General features: G+C 46.3%; 1 protein-coding gene across 8 annotated transcripts in view; it reads right to left on the bottom strand.

Annotated features, from left to right (window-relative positions):
• Positions 1-15102, bottom strand: part of ZNF532 (zinc finger protein 532) — a 52419-nt gene that overhangs the window by 10459 nt on the left and 26858 nt on the right. For all 8 annotated transcript variants that reach the window (XM_083155267.1, XM_083155264.1, XM_083155272.1 and 5 more), the window contains 4 exons: positions 12077-12258; positions 11008-11184; positions 7701-7863; positions 6504-6788 (listed from right to left, as the gene is read on the bottom strand). In XM_083155267.1, coding sequence (XP_083011393.1) covers positions 6504-6788; positions 7701-7863; positions 11008-11184; positions 12077-12258 — 807 coding nt within the window. The remainder of the gene's footprint in view (positions 1-6503; positions 6789-7700; positions 7864-11007; positions 11185-12076; positions 12259-15102) is intronic.

Here is a 15102-nt window from a genome sequence, read left to right as displayed (position 1 = left end):
GCCGGCGCCATCTTGCCCGCGCGAATCCGGGGCTGTGGCACCTGCGGTACAATTCTCCTGTGCCCGGCTGAAGTTGATGCTTTGGGCTTCTTAACTTGCACTCTGTACAATATCTGAGGGTGTGTGCCGCGATTGCCCGGTGGCTCCCTTCATACTGTGGGAGAAGGCTGTGTGTACGGCTATCCTCTTGTGCCACTGGTTACCTGGCTAGGTGCACTGGATTAAGGTGCTCTTTCAGATATCCTGTCTATCCTTGCTCCTTCACATATGACTGTATGCTAGGCTGTGTGCTAGCCACAGCCATCTCATTGCCAATCACCTGCTGCTATATGCTTGGATCCCCTCCGTATGGTGATATCCTTCTTTCGGAATACTACCTATACTATGGCCTCGTCTCTGCAGCAAATACTGCAGGCTATCCATACCTCCACTCACAGACTCCTCCATGAGCTGGATGCGGTTCAATGGGATATACATTCCTGTTCTTATAATCCGGAGACAGGTGATAGAGAGTTTGCAGATGCTGAACCTGTATGTTATGACCTGGTAGCTTATTCAAATCCTGTTCCTGCACAATTCAATTCACCCTTCTCCTCATGTACCCCTGAGCACTTTGACAAATGTGTCATGGAAGCTGTACATATATGTCCTATGCCTGAAATATACTCAACTACACCAGCTTCACGGATATCTACAGTGTCACCTTCCTTTATCTCTATGTCAAGTGGTGGTGGGGATGGGAATTCTGAGCCCTTTGGTGGCTATACCACTACATTTGATAATCCGGATCTTGCATACCCGGCTGGAGTACCTCTCTCCTCTGCTAATAAGGCACCTATGGATGGAAGTGAGATCAATATATTTACAATCTGTTGCCCTATCCTCCTTCGGCATCTCGAGCCTGTGTCCACTCTGGACCTGTCCACACCCTTGATACTGCAGCAAAGGACTATAATCGTAATATGTCTGGCTACAGTGGGACCACCGTGTTTTCACCAAATATCCCCAAACTGCGTCCATTGCTGTCTAGCTATTTTGATAGTACCATTGACTACCCTAAAGTGTTCTGGGACGGATGAGAACGACACTGGTTTACTATCCTGGCATGTTGGTTGCAAGCTGGCTGGGCTAATACCATATATACCTATTACTTGTACTTGTTTCTGATTGAATTTTGATGCCTACTAAGTTGTCCTTACTATTTTTTTTAGATAATCTCTAATATCTCTAATAAGTGAACCTGTGTACTATATACCATATATGGCAGGCGTTAAAGCGTTATTTATGTTGGCGGGGAAACTGTCAATCTTGATGTAACTTCATTCAAGGTTTAAGTCCACTGCCCCTGATATATCCTTTCTACAATACTCTGACATTACGAGGGGGGAGGGAAGTTTGGTAGTTTAGTATAGTCTAGGGAGGGCACAGGGGTAGTTAATGGGATCCAAGTACGCCTCAGTTGGGGGTGGGTTGTACAGGGTGGGGGGTTTTATGGTAAGTTTGCTTAGGGCTTTTGGGTGGTTTACTTTATTAGATTAGCAGGTTTAGTATAGACTTCCCGACAGATGACTATTTCCTGATTTATCTTGCTCCTATGGGGTTGTAATGTCGTTTTAATCATAATCCTGTATATGTGCTTCAGTATCTCCTGTTGAGGTGTGTGCCCGGATGGCGCCTTCGGGCCAACACATTTCATCTATAGTGGTAAAAGGAACAGATACAACCCAACTTAATTTTCTGTATACATTATCATATGTCAATTCAAGATATTGCTCATACCTATATGCTACTTGACCATTTTATCTCTGTCGAGAAATTGTTTATATGGTTCTTTTGTATAATGCAAAAATCTCAATAAAAACACTGAATTAAAAAAAAAAAAAAAAACTGTCACAGCTTAAAGTGAAAGAACATTGCAGAAGCCTTAATATTGATGGGCTTTTAACTATTATTGTGCAGGGAACACTGGTTTGAACAAATGTTCCTGATTGTATTGTTATAACCTACAGGTGGCGCTGTTTTAACTGTTGTAGATTAACATTTTTAACATCCTTATCGAAGTGGGAATTCCAGCACCTGTCTTCTGGCCTCTAGTTGGGATGCCAGCCTCGGCAATGTGACTGCTGGCATCCCATCTGCACCACATAACAGGAAAACTACTAAGGTGGAAGAGACTAAAGACCAGTGGAGGTTTTTATCTATGGGCTGTAGCCCCCCCCCCAGGTAAAATCCACCACTGTTCTCTGCCTAAGTGAAGCCAGATGAAGTCTGTGAGACTGCACCGGCTTCACTGTGACTGGCAGTGACTTCCTATTGGAAGTCCGACCTGCCAGTCACTCAAGGCATCCCATTGGGAGGTGTTCGGGATGCCTCTCCATGTGCAGCTGTGGGGTGGCCTTAAAAACGGGTTTTGCACATGCGCAGTACCGCGGATGATACTGTGTATGCGCCGGACCTGGGACCTGCGGAGGCCTAGTGCAGGGGACCGGCGGCTGGGATTAATTTGCGGCGGCTGCAGCGGGGAGTACAGCAGCATCAGTGGCAGCGGGGCCCACATCATGGCAGCCACTCTCCTCTGCAGAGGTAAGAGCCCCGCTACTAAATACTCCTTAATTGTAATTGTAGCATCACATTAGGTGACATTTATTTAATTATTGGCAATTTGTAACATTTCTCGGCCCCCAAGCGGCAGCTCAGCTTCCTGCTACCCGGCGGCAGCAACAAGGACACCTAGCAAGGTTAGAGGTGCGCACAGTCACCCCCCCCCCCCACACCCCCTGGCAGGTGGCAGGAGGTGACTCAGTGTCGGACTGGGAGGGTAAGATGCACTAGATGACCACCCAGATCCCAGGACATGATTTTTTTTAGACTTCTCATATTGTTTAATAAAGAAAGATGTAAAGAAATATACTTAATTAAAAATCAGTCCAGTGGGGCTTTCTGGGTTATGCTGTAAGGGTGACAGCCAATGGGATGACATGGATCAAAAAAAGCAAGCAATTGGACAAAACCATGCTGCCCTGCAGGGGCAGATGTAACATGTGCAGAGAGAGTTACATATGCTTTAGGTGTGTTCAAACATAAATCTAAATTGCAGTGGACCAGGACAGGGCTACCTACAGGCTCAAGATAGGCAAGTATCAGTATGTATGGACTCTGTGTATTAAAGTTTTATTTTTATTATGTGTCAGTGTGCTTTTATTTAACTATTGGTTTTGTTGTGGAACTAAGAGTCCCAGCAAGCGCACTAATGGACCACATGCTGGGACTTGTGGTTCTCCAAGTCCCAGGCTTGCTGGGACTCTTAGTTCCACAACAAAACCCTATGATCTCTTCTATTTTTTTTAAACTTTATCAGCCCGGTACCCACAGCCCAGGGTTACCAGGTACAGCACCAGGCTTCAGCCTGGCCAGGGAAGTCCTGGAGGGGGGGGACCCCTTTATTGGGGAGGTTCCCACTCCCCCAGGACCCCTAGCCAGGCTGACTAGTCGGTAGGGTTAATGCTTTGGCCGGGGGGACTTGTATTAAAAGTCTCCCTCCGGCTGTGGCATTACCCTGCTGGCTGGTTGGGCCTGGGGCTGGTTCTTAAAATACGAGGGACCCCTATTCATTTTGTACCCCTTATTTTGGGATCCAGCCTGGGGCTGGTTTTAAAAATTCAGCGAAGCCCTATTTTGGTGGTTTCCTGATTTTTCAGAACCAGCCCCGGCTCTTTCAGCCTTGTGCTGCTTACGGCCATGGGGGGGACCCCACTCCGTTTTTTTTTATTTATTTATTTTTCTATTTTTTTTATATACTGCAGCCTGCACGGATCTAACTGATCCTTGCAGACTGCCTATACCAATTCGTATTAGCGCCCTTATATACGGCTGCTTCGTAAATTCCCCTCTGGAATACGAAGTTGCGTACGGCTAAAACAGCCGTTTGCAGTCATATTCATTCCTATTAAGAATAATCGTATTCGTATTCTTAGTAAATTTCCCCCACTGTCTGCTAAATGGCACCTTTTCCGTCCATGCTGAATCCGCCTCTTTATCCAGTACAAAAATGCGGCATTGCTGCCTTAATAACTTATCCCCAGTTTGGGCTCAGCAGGTTCTTCACATTCCCATCCATGGCACCAAGTGAAAGCAGTATACAGTATAAAGATCCAACATATTAAGCTGTAGAAACTTCTAGCGGACGATACAACCGGGAGTCTGACCACGGCAACAATTGAATTTCTCTGTCGGGTGCCCATTCGTACAGATGCCCAGCATGGGGGTGCCTGGAACATTTGAATCAACCTCTACTGTTCCAGGTAGATCTCAAACACTCTACAAATCTAAAAGTAGCAAATTGCTGCTTTGTGCAACATAAAATGCTGTTTTAAACATGGTGCAACATCATAATGAGCTCTTCGCCTGTGTGCCGGCAAAATCTGCTATCTGCACCACTCCATTTCCCCACTTCGGAAAGAATGGCTCTGCTCTCCTATCAGACACTTCGTTCAGGTGCAGGAGGATGAGAGGAATAAGATGTTGCAAATGAAAAAGAATAGCTATAATGCAAATGAAAAATAATAACTATAAGTGGCTGGTGGTTGATGGGTTGGGCACCGTACAGCTGGGGAATAATATTTCCTGCAATGACTATGGTAGTAATCAGCATTTGCTGCTGGCAATGTCAGGCTGTTTCGAGAGATTATGGGAAAACATCTCCTAGAAATGTTGGACAATGCAGTGTTGTATCATCCTACATGTTCAGCTGCTATGGAAGACCTTTGGAAAAGCTCTTCCTTCTCCCCTAGTAAATTATTCTGGCTGCATCACTTTGGACAAAGGGGGAAAGATGCTCTTTCAGGCTAGTGACTGCCTCATTCCATTTAGGCGGAGTACCAAGTTAGAAAATAGCCAATGGGCAGTTTGGAAGAAGATAAAAGCTAGAGGGCAAAGTTCATGTGTATTAAGATGGGAGAGGAGCATATGAGGGGAAAAAGTTGGTGGACATGTGGCATGTAATGGAAAATCTGGTGGATAGAGAGGCCTGTGGGTAAAAGCTGGTAGGCAGAAGGGCCTGTGAGGGAATATCTGGGGGAAGAGAGGCCTGTGGGGAAAAGCTGGTGGGCAAAAGGGCCTGTGAGGGAATATCTGGGGGAAGAGAGGCCTGTGGGGAAAAGCTGGTGGGCAGAAGGGCCTGTGAGGAAATATCTGGGGGTAGAGAGGCCTGTGGGGAAAAGCTGGTGGGCAGAAGGACCTGTGAGGGAATATATAGGGGTAGAGAGGCCTGTGGGGAAAAGCTGGTGGGCAGAAGGGCCTGTGAGGGAATATCTGGGGGAAGAGAGGCCTGTGGGGAAAAGCTGGTGGGCAGAAGGGCCTGTGAGGGAATATCTGGGGGAAGAGAGGCCTGTGGGGAAAAGCTGGTGGGCAGAAGGGCCTGTGAGGAAATATCTGGGGGTAGAGAGGCCTGTGGGGAAAAGCTGGTGGGCAGAAGGGCCTGTGAGGGAATATCTGGGGGTACAGAGGCCTGTGGGGAAAAGCTGGTGGGCAGAAGGGCCTGTGAGGGAATATCTGGGGGTACAGAGGCATGTGAGGGAAAAGCTGGTGGGCAGATGGGCCTGTGAGGGACTATCTGGGGGTACAGAGGCATGTGAGGGAAAAGCTGGTGGGCAGAAGGGCCTGTGAGGGGATATCTGGGGGAAGAGAGGCTTGTGGGGAAAAGCTGGTGGGCAGAAGGCCTATGAGGGACTATCTGGGGGTACAGAGGCATGTGAGGGAAAAGCTGGTGGGCAGATGGGCCTGTGAGGGACTATCTGGGGGTACAGAGGCATGTGAGGGAAAGCTGGTGGGCAGAAGGCCTGTGAGGGACTATCTGGGGGTACAGAGGCATGTGAGGGAAAAGCTGGTGGGCAGAAGGGCCTGTGAGGGACTATCTGGAGGTACAGAGGCATGTGAGGGAAAAGCTGGTGGGCAGAAGGGCCTGTGAGGGAATATCTGGGGGAAGAGAGGCATGTGGGGAAAAGCTGGTGGGCAGAAGGGCCTGTGAGGGAATATCTGGGGGTACAGAGGCATGTGAGGGAAAAGCTGGAGAGCTGGGGACACGTGAAAGCGTAGCAGCGCGGTAGACAAAATCTAGAGGCCGTTGATGGGGTGTATATTAGTCTTCACGGTGTATAGTTATAAGTATGTATCCAGTTATTACTGGCATAAAGCAAGGAGCGGTGGGGTTGATATTTCATTATGGAAAATGGAATCAAGTCACAATTTTCTGTTGCCGCCTACTGGCAAGATCCAACCTTTGAAAACTACCCCCTAATAAATGTGAATTTGCCCCATAGCAGCAGTGGAGCCTGGACAGTATCTTGCATCAGACATCCATGCATCTATTCTACATCCATAAAACCCAGCCCAAAAAAGGGGAAAAGTTACAATATTACAATAATACAGAATAATAGTCCCAGATTGACCTGCAGAACAAATCAAACCGACACGAGACTAATGACAATGATCGGAGTTGAACTTACTTTCCCATGTTCTTTTCTCATGTGTGTTATATACAAATCCCTCTGGTTGAAGAGCTGATCGCACTCCCAGCAGGTCCAGCCTGGCTTTGAGCTTTTCCTCCCCCCTCGGCTTGTCCTCTTCTCTGGAGTGGCCTCTTCCTTCTCTGGTTTCTTGGTCCCGTTGACTTGCTTCGGTTCCTCCTTGATGGGGCTGGTGGAGTTCTGGGTGGTGGGCTTGGTGCTCAGAGGTAAATTGGTACCGAGTTTAGGGGGACCCTCGATGCTCTTCAGTGTCCCGTGCATAGACTGTAACCAAGACAGAATCATCGGTAGGTTAGTAATCACACAGAGAGGATACGGATGCTTACAATGGCAGCTTAGATGTCCACATGTAAGGACAATTCACCATTCTGCTGGTGGAAACTGATAAAGAGGCCTGCACAAATATATGTCAGTTATCTATAGAATTGTGCATTCATGATAAATCCCCAAACCAAATTGCAGTCTATATCCCATATTTTATTATTATTTCTACTAGTAAAGGTACCAGAATACACTAGTTCCACCCGTTTCTCCACCACATCCTGACCCCACTCTGCCCAACCCAATGCTCTGCCCCTGTTCTGCACCGCCACCCCCTTCTCTGTATGCTACCCCATCCACACTCTCTGCCGTACCACCTCCCCTTTGTATGCTGCTACTCCATACCCCTGATCTATCGTACTCCACCCCCTTCTCTGTCTACCCCAACCTCCCCTCTACCCATTGGGTACACACTGCCCACTCTATTTACGCTACCCATCTTCTGATCTCAGCTCCGCATCACCACCCTCCTCTGTACCCACTGCTCCATCCCCCTGCGTATGCTACCGCGCCCACCCTCTGCTCTTTGCTCTGCACAATCACATCTCTGTCTGCAGCTCCGCCCTGCCGCATTTTCGGTCCCGCTCCATCTCTAGCACGGTTTCATACATACTTTTGGATCCTCCTCCTCTCCAGCTAGGCTAAGGTCCTTTGTTGATTAATATATATATAGATAAACATCTTTTATTAAAGGGTTCCATAACCTTGAAAGGAGGGAATGCAGCTGACTATAAGTTACCTGTACATACGTATAGGCCAATAATAATGTTTAATCTATGTATCATGACTTCCAAGAAAAAAAAGTCTACCTTGACCAGAACAGACGATCTATCTTCAGTTGGAATCTCCTCTTACCTTGATATGGTCCATCATTAGCTGCTTCTGTGCGTACAAGAGCGAGCAGTCCGGACACTTGAACACGGACACTTTCTGGTGCTCCAAGTGGTGGTCGAAGTGCCGATAAAGCAGGGGCTGCATGGTAAACACGGTGTCACACATTGAGCATTTGTAGATAATTCTGAAAGAGAGAAGAGCGAGAGGAGACACTTTGGCTATCGGAAGACGATCGCTTCACCTGGCTTTTAAGACTCACACTATTGATTATACCAGCGTTTCTCAACTCCAGTCCTCAAGCACCTCCTACAAGTTCATGTTTCCTGGATGTCTGTCTGTGGAAACAGGTAAGATTAATCACTCACCCAGCCATGTAGACTGAAGGGCGGAGAGCCCTAAAATCCTGTGGAAATTGGAATTATTGAAGGATTTGGGTTGTACCCGTCTATCGAATCCGCAATGCTGATGAATATTGTCGCAACAGTCATCACTGGGGACACGAATAAATTTTTTTTGAAGGCTATTTTTATAGAAAAATAATTTTTTAGAGGAGTCATAAAGTTACCTGTACGTGAATGATTAACTCCTGAACATACAAGCTTTAGGAGTGCGTGAGAACTGGAGAAGGGAAACACTGGATTATATAATGAACACAGCGAAAAACAAGAACGGGAGAGAGAAGTGCCTCCATAGTGGTCACATGATATAGAAGGACAGAAGAGGGATGATATAAAAATATGCTCGTACACCCTTTACCACAGCCTCCCTGCTGACCACATCATAGGTCGTGTGTCTGTGGTTGTTAAGCAACCAGACAGATTTATTGAAACAGTAGTCAGGCAGCATATGCCTTGGCTACACTGGGGCCCTATCCTGCTTCCCCAGTGTCCTATCCCTGCTCCAAGTTTTCTAGTACAACCAGGGCAGCCCTGTGACCACGTCAGTGGGCCTGGCAGGCTAGGCAGCCTGGTCGACATGTCAACTCCATTAAATGATTAGTCCAGCCAAAAAGCGAAGGCAGAAGAGGTCAACTGTCTCAACAGTTGAAGCAGCCTTGACAGGTGCATTGTTTTACCTGTCCGGGGTAGGGTACTGCATCGTGACTTCAACTTAAAGGGTATGTACTAGTAATATTGTTTGCATGCACCACAGAAAAGAAAAAAAAAACTCAGCATGTTCCCAATTTTTAATCAAGCCAAAAGAATAATAGGTAAAAAAATGTGATCATCCCCCTTAAAGAATAAACAGTTGTTACAATGGCCCCCACGTAGCGGTAATCAGTAAAGAATGTTTTATATCCCTGTGAAAAGCAATGTGATGTACTTGATTAGTCAGTGCCTTACAGAGCAATAAAACTTTGTGGTCCTCTATTCTACCCTCGTTCCTTCCAGCCCTGAGCAAATTTTTTTTTATTTTTTAAAGTTGTAAATTTTTTTTTTATGAAGGAGGGAAATACTGAACGATGAATGAGACCCCCCCCCAACCTTTCTTTTGGTCTGACATTGTCTCCGGCTGAAAGAGCAAAACGATAACAATTCTTCCTGATAACTTTTGAATGTGGAACGTACAGAAATGAACGATGTCTGGACTAAATGCCATAGGTTGACCCGGATTTAATTGTCTGGCACTATGACCTAAAGAATTTCGCTGATAAGCGATGGTACTAAAACAAGAGACCGCCACAGTAATCAACTACGGACGCAATCTCCGATTTTTACCTTCAAATACAAACAGATAATTAAACTTCACTTTGACCCCTGGTGATAGGACGGTGACGTGGGAAGCCCACCTCTGGTTTTAAAGACAGACCTTTCTGTGCCAGGATATTGGAATAGAAAAAAAAGTTTTCTTTTACATAACCTATATAGACATTTTCCATAATTCCATCTCTCAAGCAATAAGTGCAACACCGGAATTGGGCATTTAGAATGTTAGCTCTAAAGAGCAGGGCCCTCAGTCCTCAAGAACATTTCCTTCCCTGACTTAAACCATAATCCAATCCCCAGCCCCTACCAGCGCAAAAAAAAAATCTTTGGTTCTGCCGCTCCAATTCTCATTTCAGTACTATGAAGGATGCAGCAATACTATAATCCTTGTCCATGTTCTATGCTGGAAGTTGTGTTTTATGTTGTTTCTGTTTATATAAAGGATGATGACAATACAGTACAGTACTGTACAGTACAGATAATACAGTAGGGCTAGTTTTCAGTACTATGGTTGGTCGGCGGCGTCTAGTTAGATGTCTAAACTTGGTCAACGGCGTTTCCATAGAGAGTGACGCTAGACCGACGGAAGTAAAGCATCGACGGGAACGTGGTTAACAATAGCAAGGTCGACACCAGTTTTTTCGGGTCTTTTGGTGCCGGTCCACTTGTTTCTGTTCTACGATCCGAGTGGACATAGAGTACGATTATAATAGTGTGCCAAGTGTAGCGAGGGACCCTACACGAAGGGACACTGTTCACATATACAGTGCCCACGGGCACCCCTCAGACATTCGGCACCAAAAAACACACAACAAAAATTTGTCGACCCCTTCCCGTCAATGCTTTACTTCTGTCGATCTAGCGTTACAGTCTATGTAAACGTGGTCGACCAGGTGAAGACGTCTAACAAAATGCTGTTGACCATCGTATTATCGACCTAAATCCGAAACCTTCTGTCATTAAGTCGACATTCAAAGGGTCGAACACTATTAGTCGACAGTCAAAAAGTCAACACGTGAAAAAGGTCAAGGTGCATTAGATTGACATGGTCAAAAGGTCAATACAAGCAAATGGTCGACATGTAAAAAGGTAGACATTAGTTTTTCATGATTTTTTTTTTTTTTAACAGACTTGTTCAGAATTTACCATCAAAGTGGGCATAGAGGGAGAATACAACAGTGTGCCGACATTTATGGTGTCCATGTCGACATACACGCAAAAAAACGTGAAACCGCATGTAAAATGTTTCCTATGTCGACATTTGTCAGGTCAACCTTTTGACCATGTCGATCTGATGCATGTCAGCCTTTTTCATTTGTCGACCTAATGACCCATACCCTTTTCCCAAATGTAGAAATAAACCGTAGTTTCCTACCAAAACAACAATTGTGGCTGATGCTATAAAGGCCTGGATAACGCACCCGGGGAGTCGGCATGATGACGCACGTGTATTTATTTACCATTTGCACGTATGGCTCAATATAATAAACTAATCTGCTGGTTGGAAACCCTTTAATAAAATATATACATATACAAATGGGGCAACACATACAAGCAAAATGTATTGTTAGAAATTTCATAGTAATAAGAAAAAAACCATCCCAAAGATGCCGTATACATACTTGGGTTCTCCTATCTTCACCCCTGGGTGCTGAGTGTATGCATGGGTGTGGGTGCTAGGTGCAGATTTAAATGCCATAGGACAGATGGGACATTTGTAGAACACTTCGCAATGGGATCCTTGAATGTGGCACTTTAACGCAGCCATCTCTGAGTACACCACGTTGCAGTGCAGACACCTGTAAGGGAGGAGAAGAAATCAGAATGAATCGGGTCAAATCTGATTACATCATCAATAGGCCCTCCTTAGACTATGCGATATGGGCCCGATTTCACACAATTCCGGTGGATCGGGCCCTAAAATCATCCCAAATCGCATGTGTATGATATACAATTCCATGAGCGGTCCAGTGTGCATTGGAACAGATTCGGAGGTCATACGTGCTGCAAATAAGATAACTCGTATGTGCAGCCATCAGTGGCTTAAGAGCACCCACGATGGATCGTATCCGATGCGGAGGACTCCGTGGCGCGGGGCGGGATGTGCTGGGCAGGGGGGCGCCGTGTAGGAGGCTGCGGAGAGCCGGGCTGAGGAGCTGGGCAGCGGGCGAATTAAAAAAATAACAAAAACATATATATATGAATAGGCAGCCGCTGATCGGCTGAGAGATCTTCTCAGCCAATCAGCGGCTGCCCAACTGGGAGTGGCTGTCCATTCATGTTTTATACTGCTGTAGCCCGCCCCCCTCCGTCTCCCCCCCCCCCCCCCAAGCGAGGCCAGTGATAGGTCCTCTTATCAATCAGTGCTGAATAAATATATATGGTGGCACATCAGCAATGGATAGTGGATATAGTGACATTGAACCTGCCAGCGTGTGCACAATGTCAAAATGTTCAATGCTGACATTTGCATGGAGCGGCAGCGGATGGCTGAGGATAGGCTGCGAGAGGAGAGGGTGAGGCACATAGACAGAGTTAGCGATGCTTACAGGAGCCATTGCCGCCGGGTACACAAGAAGTCATCTTCAGATGACCGCTGGACACGGAGCATAATGCTGGACCCACCATACCGAAGTAAGTGGATGTGCACTGAGGCACTACCCGAGCCTGATGGCATAGCAGCACACCTACCGGAAGCCGATCCTGCGTGTGTAGTGCAGGCAGTTCTTGGTGACGTGGGTCTGGAAATGGGCCGACCTGCAGATTGCACCGCACTCGGGGCAGGTGTAGGGAGATCGGTGCTGATGGATGCGCAGGTGACAGGTGAAGCTGCACTGGTTGGGCAGGAGCATCATACAGATACTACACGTCCTCTAGAAAGCAAAAGCCAAGAACTTCCCATTAGATCATTACTATTACCATACAATGAGACTGCCTAAATGTCATTTACACTGTGTATAAGCATTATAATAACCAACATAGGTGTGCATGCAAAATGCAGGAGTTTATCACAAGTAAATACATTCGCGAAACACTGGGGTAAATGTACTAAGATGCGCTGTTGGGTCAGAGTTTACACCCCACTGGGATATAGGGGGGGAGTTCTTTAAGATCAACCACTCAAATTTACTAAGAACCGTGTTTTCCGATGGTGTATGCAATTGCGTTTGATAGTGTGAGGCTGGTTCTAAAAATAAAGGGGGAAAAAACTAGTCGGGTCCCCTGTATTTTACAACCAGGGCTGGTTTCCACTAGCAGAGGGGTAATGCCGCAGTCAGGGGGACACACTTCATGGGCTCACCCCAGACCTGGGCTAACGCCTACGACCATCGCCCGCTCCCCTGAGTGTGGGGTTAATATCTTCCAGTAAAAGATAGATGTAAGTAATATTGTCTCTTACAAGAGAACTACAGGTCCCAGCAAGCCTTCCCCACATGCCGGCACTTGGAGAGCCACAAGTACCAGCATGTGGGGATTAAGAGCCCCCTGGTACCTATGGGACACATGTTGCTCTTTTGCATGCAGGTGACAGAACCCACGTGGATTACTGCACTTGTACGGCCCGACTACCATGGCAACAGGCCACTGATTGGCTGTGAGTGGCTTCAGCCCAGGCCTGGAGTACACTGGAGAGGAGGCACCCCTGAATTGGAGGGAGTCCCCACTTCACCTGGAATCACTAGCCAGGGTTAACTAGTTTGGGGTTTAATGCTTTGGCCGGGGTGCCACTGTGCAGGGGGCGGAGGTGTAAGGATTCTGGGCACCCTAGGCGAAACTTCAACCTACTGCACTCTCCCCAACCACACACTGCCACCTAGGGGGTTATTCTGGTTTACTCCTACTGGCAAATTCCTTCTTAGATGGACAAAACCATGTGCACTGCAGGGGGGCAGATGTAACATGTGCAGAGAGAGTTAGATTTGGGTGAGGTTTTACTTCAAAGTGAGATCTATATTGCAGTGTAAAAATAAAGCAGTCAGTATTTTCCCTGCACAGAAACAAAATAACTAACTCAAATCTATTTCTCTCTTCACAAGTAACATCTGCCCCACCTGCAGTGCACATGGTTTTGTCGATCTAAGAAGGAATTAGCAAGAAGGAGTAAACCAGAATAACCCCCCTAGTGTGTACACATCTTAAGTGTGTGTGCATACATGTGGTAGGGAATATAGATTACACGCTCCACTGGGGCAGGGACTGATGTGTAATATGTGTGCACCATATACATAACAATACATCCTTAGGTGGCTATTCAAGCAGAAATCCAACTCTTCCACTGGAAGTTTTGGTCATACTCATACTCTGTACCCAATTAGATAGCATTCGTTCTGCCAAGCAGCAACCGCACACACACAATCTGATGTGGTGTATACAATAAGTGCATGTGTGTCTTTACTTTAGCCACAACTATCAAAACTTGGACGGACTGTCAGAGAACAGCCTCCGATGCGCCCAACGGCTCCCATACGAAAGACCGTCTCCGCAGCCATCCCCTTGTCCCACTCGCCAGACAACACAGCGTCAAGACTATAAAACAGATGTGCTAAGCCTTGGAGAGTGAGAAAGTGGAAAGAGATAAAGAACCAGACAATCGGTGCCTAACTGTCACTTTTCAAAAACAACCTTAAATGTCTGCACTAACCGCTGATTCTAATTTCTGTGTATAAGGCCAAAATTATAGCCTTACATGAAAACCTTTAAAAGGAGGCTAAACGTTAGGAAAACAGTTGAAGAACAAGGAGGGAAAGAGTCTGTGAAAGTGACAATAAAAGAGAGGAAAACGTAATATAAAAAAGCGTCAGTACTGCATGGAACTGGTAAATATAAAGACAACACAATGGATAAAAAGGTGAGAAACACAAAATAACCATTAGGTTGCAGTACTACTTGTGTCCAGCAGCTGGCGCACATTCCACTCCTGCTGAAAGTTTTCCTGGTAATAGTCTGCACAAACTATGTAATGTCGAGGTTGTGCGCAGCTGAGGAATATTTTGTCACTGCACATGCGCTGCGGTGGTCTTGCAGCACCAGTCACAAAGTGATTGACAGCAACGTAGGTGTCACAACTGGTTGGGGGCGTGTCGCAGCTTGGGACTGTGATCCCGTACTCTGAGCCTAATTCAGACCTGCAAATTTGCAGATGAATGTGAGCAGATAGCTGAGTGAAAACAAACCCGCCCCGTACAAGTCTGCAACAGAATTGCACACCCATCGCTATTCTCTGCAAATCTATACTCAATTCAAATTTTTATTTGGCCACATGCATGCGTGCTACAACCTGTACACCATTCAATAATCGATAGTATTGCGAATTCGCACAACAGCGATCAACTCTGAATCAGGCCCACAGTTCAAGGGCTCCGGTATAATACTTCCAGTGGCCATGACAACCAGCCACTGTCATTTTTCAAGTGCAACCTGTAACATGGCAATTAGGAACTGATTGGCTGATACATTATCTCTTTCAACGTCTTAGTACATAGACCTTATAGTTTTATAGATCACCACTGTGGCTACTGAGATTTTCCCAATAAATGACAAGGGAGATTTATGCCAGTGTGGGTTTATATTTTTCTTGATTCTGCTTGTCAGTCCCTGGGCCAGATGTATCAAGCTTCAAAAAGTGATAAAATGGAGAGTGATCAACTGCCAGCCAATCAGCTCCTACCTGCCATGTCAAAGGCTGGGTTTGAAAAATGACAGATAAGAGCCGATTG

Source organism: Crinia signifera, chromosome 1 (assembly GCF_055691185.1).
Source record: "Crinia signifera chromosome 1, ASM5569118v1, whole genome shotgun sequence".
Lineage (NCBI taxonomy): Eukaryota > Metazoa > Chordata > Amphibia > Anura > Myobatrachidae > Crinia > Crinia signifera.
This window is presented reverse-complemented; position numbering and strand designations above follow the sequence as displayed.